Source organism: Bidens hawaiensis, unplaced genomic scaffold (genome assembly GCF_021521415.1).
Source record: "Bidens hawaiensis isolate Kalapana, Puna unplaced genomic scaffold, B.hawaiensis_p1.1 tig00012199_1, whole genome shotgun sequence".
NCBI lineage: Eukaryota > Viridiplantae > Streptophyta > Magnoliopsida > Asterales > Asteraceae > Bidens > Bidens hawaiensis.
The window spans coordinates 658,184-664,905 of NW_027491985.1; the positions used below are offsets into that span (position 1 = coordinate 658,184).

The 6,722-nt window shown below is 36.5% G+C and overlaps 1 protein-coding gene across 1 annotated transcript; it reads left to right on the forward strand.

Annotated features, from left to right (window-relative positions):
* Positions 1-3,116: 3,116 nt before the first annotated feature.
* Positions 3,117-5,614, forward strand: LOC143540329 (putative protein phosphatase 2C 75). The gene is made up of 4 exons (XM_077033424.1): positions 3,117-3,503; positions 3,900-4,235; positions 4,538-4,643; positions 5,130-5,614. The coding sequence occupies exons 1-4, from the start codon at positions 3,117-3,119 to the stop codon at positions 5,438-5,440; spliced, it is 1,140 nt and encodes a 379-aa protein (XP_076889539.1). The 3' UTR covers positions 5,441-5,614.
* Positions 5,615-6,722: the final 1,108 nt, after the last annotated feature.

Sequence of the window (6,722 nt, forward strand, 5' to 3'; positions counted from 1 at the left end):
ATCATACATTTTCTTATTCTCTTGTTTTGTTATCTTCAAGTTCTCATATTACACTAATAATATTGTTATAGTTAGAGCTAATATTATAACATTTTAGAAATTTTCTCTTAAAGTATTGTGCTACACGGATGATCTCATTGTTGCACCACGATTAATGTGTCTGAGAAGACAGAAGTTTTACATATATTCTAAAGGACAAGGGCAAAAAATGCCATCGAAACAACTTTAGAGGCTGATTTTGTCATATTGTAATACTTCTAGATGCAATGGTTTGCATTTAATTACTATGCCACTAAAAATGCAATCTGAAGATTAGAGTTTTAATTTATTTACAGTTAAATAAGTTTATAAAAGAGAATATATGTAAATGCTTCTTATATTATTTATTCTATTGGTCTATTCTATGCTAAGTTGGTCATAAAAAATAAATTTAAATGTACCGTAATAGAATTTGGTCTAACCGGCCTCCATGAGTGGTCCGTATGATTTTATTTTTGCTTACTAGTTTAACTTACCTTATACTTTAATTAATAATATACGTTCTAACATATACTTTAAATAATAATAATATACGTTCTAACCTATTTACTTTTTGTAGGATTTTCCTTCAATGAAATACATTTGCTAACCTTTAAAAAGAGTATCATGACTTTATTATTTTTGTTTTTTCTTTATTTGTTATAGTGAGTTTCGATGCCATAACGAATGGAACCGATGCCTATTGAATTATATAACACAGTGAACGTCTTTGATACTCTTTTCGGCCATATTACGACTGCATTTTTGGGTTTTTTATTTCGATTAATATAGCGAGTACACTGATACCAAAAGAGTTTTCACCCGCTGCAATGCTTTTGAAAAACCTCTAAGATAACTTGCAACTCTAGCTTTGATATAGACGCTAGAGTAATGTAAACCATCTATTTAGTTTTCAATCTTTCCCTCAATATAAGTTTTCTTGGATAAGTTAGTTATCATACCACCTCGGCACCTTATCTTCTATATCTACAGTAGTCCAATCCTTTTCTCTCTTTGGCTTGTTTCGTTGCCCATCCTCTTTCCCCCTCATACAAAACAGATTGTGTTGGGACTCTCATTGCTAGGTGGTCTACGTGTTGCAAACTTCGTTGACCTGTTTGTTTATGGTTAATTAAAATTTCAATATATGTCCTTTCGTTTCAACAAGTTTGCTAGAAAGTATATCCCGAAATTCAAACGCTTTTAATATGTTCTTTTAGATATAAACAAAAAATTAATGAGAGTTGCGTCATACAGAGATCTTATATGTTAAGTAACTAGGTTACATCATTCAAAAATGTAACTAAGTTACGATATCTTGTGGTATTTGTTTGTCATTAACTAGTGTTTACCCGGCGAGTTACGCTGGGACAACTAGTAAAACCTCAGTGTTGAAACTCGGGTGTTGTAATACACCGAGTGTTACGACGCTAAGTCGACGTGAGTTCAGGCATTATCAGTTATGCTCGTTAAGGTATAGACACCGTTGGTAAAACCTAAGCGTTAAACCCAAAAAATAAATTTGTCAAATTAACATATAAAAAAATAAAATATTCGATGTTTATTTGGTCGGTAAATTCGGACAGTGGTAAAACCCAAGCGTTGTCGGTCCAGGGCCTTGAAGCGGTAGCTCGACACGAATTCGGTCTGTTTAGGTAATTTTCGTTAAGGTACCGAAGCTAAAAACGGTAAAAATATAAAAATTGAGATGGACCAATGGGTGGCGTCAGTCGGTAAACTTGGACGCTGGTAAAACCCGAACGTTGTCAGTCACGGTCGTTAAGGTTGTGAATTTACGCGAATTCGGTCCGTTATGCTCATTATGGTACCGGAACTAAAAAAACCAAAATAATGAAAAATAGGGTGCCGCCAAATGGCCCAATCGACACTCAGCGACACCAAACTTCCTAATTATTATATAAAATGAGGTCATACAAATACAAATTCTTTTAGCTGACTTGTAACTTCGTAATGCTCTTTTTAATTTGTAAAGCAAAATTTTCCATTACAAAATTCTCAGAAATCATGTACTTACAAGAATTTGAACAACCCACTCTATATTTGTAAGGACACCATACCATTAAATCAATAGGTTGCCTGATAGCTTCATAATACTCCGATTGTAATGTAGTAAAATATGTAATCTTTAAATAAGTGTTTGAACTTGTAGTGCTGTCGATAGTTTAACTCTAGATCTAAACTTACTATTTTTGAAGAATTATATATGTTGTCTTTGTTGATTGCAGAATTTCCTGTTTTTAACTATCATGACTTGTTAAGATGATGTTTTTATGGTAATGCATAAGCACCTAACAACTATCTTGTAAAGACTTTATCAATACCCTAGCTTAGAGCTTTAGATCGTGCGTTATGGGCATTAAACCCACCGGCGAGGCCAACAAATCACGAATGTGACAACGATTTTGCAGGTTAAGGGGCGTGAACACTGTTTCATAGGGGTATGAAGGGGCGGTTGCCATGGAATAATGATAGCGCCATCTTAGTGATATATGTTGTTAAACTAACCAACAAATATTATAGTTTCACGTACCCAAAATCACTAAAGAAGATATTTTATATACACGAAAACCCCAATTACAAACTTAAATCACTACTATAACTACTATTTCGAAGTAGGTACTATATTATATAGTTGTGTTTATTTTTTCTCGTCTATGGGTTTCTTTCAGATAAAGAAACGTCACCTATCGATTAATGGTTAGCTGGAAAAATACGTGGTCCAAAGCTACTGAAGTGGGCCCTACCATCCCAAAAACAATCGACGTGGTAACCATGGCCCACATCAAACTCTTGACTTTAACCTTTCTCAGATTTCATCCGCCACGTGTCACCCCACCACCGTTTCACGTATATCAATTTCCCGAGGTACTCATTTCCTCAAAACCTCACATCGTACCACGTGTACACTTCTAACAACACCCGGTTCTCGGGCAGCTCAGCCACCCTGCCCGGGGTAACCAAAATCCACCACGTTGCCCGTCACAATACAACTATATTTCGAGTCGACACCTGTGCTCCCTATATTTTATTTTATATTTTAGAAATATGATTCAAGGGTTTGATTGTTGAGCGTCGGCATGAAGCGGGTTTACGGTAGTGTGAAGAGTATGACGGCGGGTGATGACGAGTCCGCGGTTAAATGCCGCGAACGACGTCGGAGGAGGATGGCCAAGAGAAGGATGGCTGCCGGTGCGTCCGGTTCGTCAATTGCCATTAGGGGAGAAGAAAAGGAAAACGGTGTGACTAATAATCCGCTGTCCGCCAGCTTGGCGGCTGCGATCGTGAGCTTGATTAGTATCATGGAGACGCCGCCTCCGCCGGTTTATGGAACCGTGTCGGTGATTGGAAGGCAGCGTGAAATGGAGGATGAAGTTTCGGTTAGAACCAACTTATGCCGCCCGGAGATTAATGGGTTCCGGCCGGTGCATTACTTCGGGGTGTTCGATGGCCACGGCGGACGTCATGTAAACCTCACCTCGCTAACGGCTTTTCTTATATTTACACTCTTTTCACTATATATGCTTTTAAATTACACAATTTTTTCTTTTCTATTTCTTAATTACACATAACTCCATTAAACCAATTTTCTCTTTGACTCTATGTCTAAGTTAACATTTTTTTTTCCTCTCTACGTATATTATACAATTTTTGTAACTTTATGTCTAAATTATACCATTTTTATCGAATCTACATTTAAATTACACATTTTTTTTTTCTCTCTAATTACGTCTAAATTACACAATTCTTCTGACTCAACTGGTCGCTACTCTCCTTATATTTTTTCAAAGCGACAATTTATCTCCCGACTCACATTAAATTTGTAACTTTGAATTAATTATGTAATTAAATTATTTTATTAGGTATCAGCATTGTGTAAAGAGTATATGCACGTAATAATGGAGGAGGAGTTGATGCGGGTGGTGGTGAACGGAGACGGGTCAAACGGTGAGCCATGTAGGGCGGCGATAAACCGGAGCTTTCAGAGGACGGATGAGATGGCACTGCGGTTGTGTGTGTGTGGTGCCGTCGGTAGTAGTTCAAATGTTTGTAGATGCAGCCAGCGGTTGTCTTTCATGGGATCCACAGCGGTTGTGTCAATCCTAACAAAGGAATACATGTTTGTTGCAAACTGTGGTGATTCACGTGCTGTCCTGTGTCGCAACGGCAGGCCCATACCGCTTTCTGTTGACCATAAGGTGAGTAACATTGAAATAGTGATAGTTTTAGTATTAGTGGGAATAAATAAAATTTTTATTTGATTAAAAAGTAGTGTTTAAGTCGATACCGATGGCAGACGGACAAAAGATGCGCTGCTAGCCTTTTTGGATAAGTTTACTTTTAAATGGTTTTAATGATTTTGTATCTAATTCTTAATTAGACGATATTAGAAATAATTTTATTCAAAAAAATTATGGATGCATGTTTCGCTTATATAACAATAAAAGTGTTTACCATATATATACACATGGTTTTGTTGCATGGTATTATGAACGTGCAGCCTGATAGGGAAGACGAACGAGCAAGAATCGAAGGTTGTGGTGGACGAATCATGTTTTCCAATGGAGCACGAGTCGAAGGAATCCTTGCCATGTCGCGAGCTATAGGTTTTCTCTTACTTCATATCATATATACTTAAATTTCATATATATCGAACGTTTTTAAGAATGTTTGTGCATCTGGTTTTATGAACACCCAGCATAGGTTTACTAGGTAATGTAACTGTTTTCTTACGGTTGAGTGCCGCTTAGGTTTTGAATAATCATGTAGCGCTAACAAAAACGTAGTATGTTAATCAGGTAATGGGATCAAAGTAATAAATCCGATTTGCAAACATATTTTTGCTTATATAATAATCACGGACATTTATAAATTATGATTTGCTCCATAAACTGATATGCGAATCTCTCTCTTGAAGTTGAATGATGAGGAAGAATGTTCGATAGCAATACGGTATTATGATTGGTGTTTCGGTTTTACCGCTTATTTTAAATGATAATAAGCGGTATATTAGTAGCTCGATCTAGGAGCATGATATACCTAAGAGAACAAGTTTTTTGATCAAGTTTATGTGGTGTTATTTGTATAAACAGGAGATAGGCTTCTAAAACAATGGGTAACATCTGAGCCAGAAATCTCAGTCACAAAACGGGAAGCAGGAGATGAGTGTTTGATACTAGGTAGTGACGGATTATGGGATGTTTTGCCGGGTGAATTGGCATGCACAATAGTACACGAATGTCTTGGGGGAAACCTAGAAAATGAGAATTCAAGTGCCGAGCCTCGGAATGAAGGACTGTATCCTTCTAGAAGTGAGTCAGCCGCAACATTACTAGTACGTCTTGCTTTGGGGCGTAGGAGTACCGATAATATCAGTGCCATTGTTATTGATTTGAGGAAGTGAAGTTACACAAGAATTAGATTTTGATATGAAGTGTAAATAATGGTTAGGGATTTTGAATCTTATAGTTGACGGGGTTTGATGGAAGTTACAGGTTTAATGAAGTGTAGCTCAATAATCATATGTTGCAGAAAGTTTCATTTCTTTTTGTTTTTTAAGGCTACTAGTTGGTTTTTAAAACTTTTGCCAAATTCGGCTAATCCGAGTTGTAACTTGTAACCTAGGCCGAATTCGGTTTAAGACAATCACGATTTCTGGTTTTCACTTTGATAGTAAAATCAAATCCAAATATAACTTTTGTCGTTAGAAATGACCAAGTTTTACTAGTAATGTACATTAATCAAGTGATTAACCCTTATACGAGAAACCAAAGATGATCCGGATCAAGTTGGTCTAGACCCAACAATCCTGGTAGGCCTGTAAACAAACCGAACGTTCGGTGAACTATTCGTGAACCGTTCGGCGGGAAGTTCGTTTATGTTCGTTTATATAATAAACGAACGAACATAACAAAAAATTTGTGTTCGTTTAATTATACGAACGAACATGAACACATGTTCCGTTCGTCATTTATGCTCATGAACGTTCGTTTATGTTTGTTTATGTCTGTTTATTTATGTTCTTTTAAAGTTAAATGAACGAGCACATTGTTTGTGTTCGTTCTATTCGTGTACATGCTTTCATTATTCACATTGATAAATATATCGGTCTCAACTCTAGGCTCTGCTGATTTTATTTGTGTTCGTGAACCGTTCGTGAACACATTAATTTCCTTAATGAACGAACACGAACATAAAATCTCGTTCGGTAAGTGTTTGTGAACCGTTCGTGAACACATTATTTTCTTAACGAACGAACATGAACAAGGCCTTGTTCGTGTTCGTTCGGTTCGTTTACAGCCATAAATCCTGGCCAAAGATGAGACCTTATATGTCTTGCATTGGATATAACATGAAACATACATGCTGTGTTAAAAGTGCTTAATTGTTATCAACGGCTATTTAAGATAGATTAGGGTCATTCATGCTGTAATATTAGTTTGTTTTCCCGACTTTCATTTAAGGGATGAAAAGAAATAGCTATGTTCTTGAGTTTTATTTAAGGAAGGAAAACGAAGTTTTATTTAAGGAAGGAAAAGGAAGGAACCGAAAGTTGGATTCAATTAGTGCTTCTAATTACCTTATAGTTTACTCTTATTTATTGCTTTATGCCCTAATCGATCTAGAAACCACATGTACTCTTACATCCAGCGGGATAACATAATACATACTCGCGAGGGTGAGCC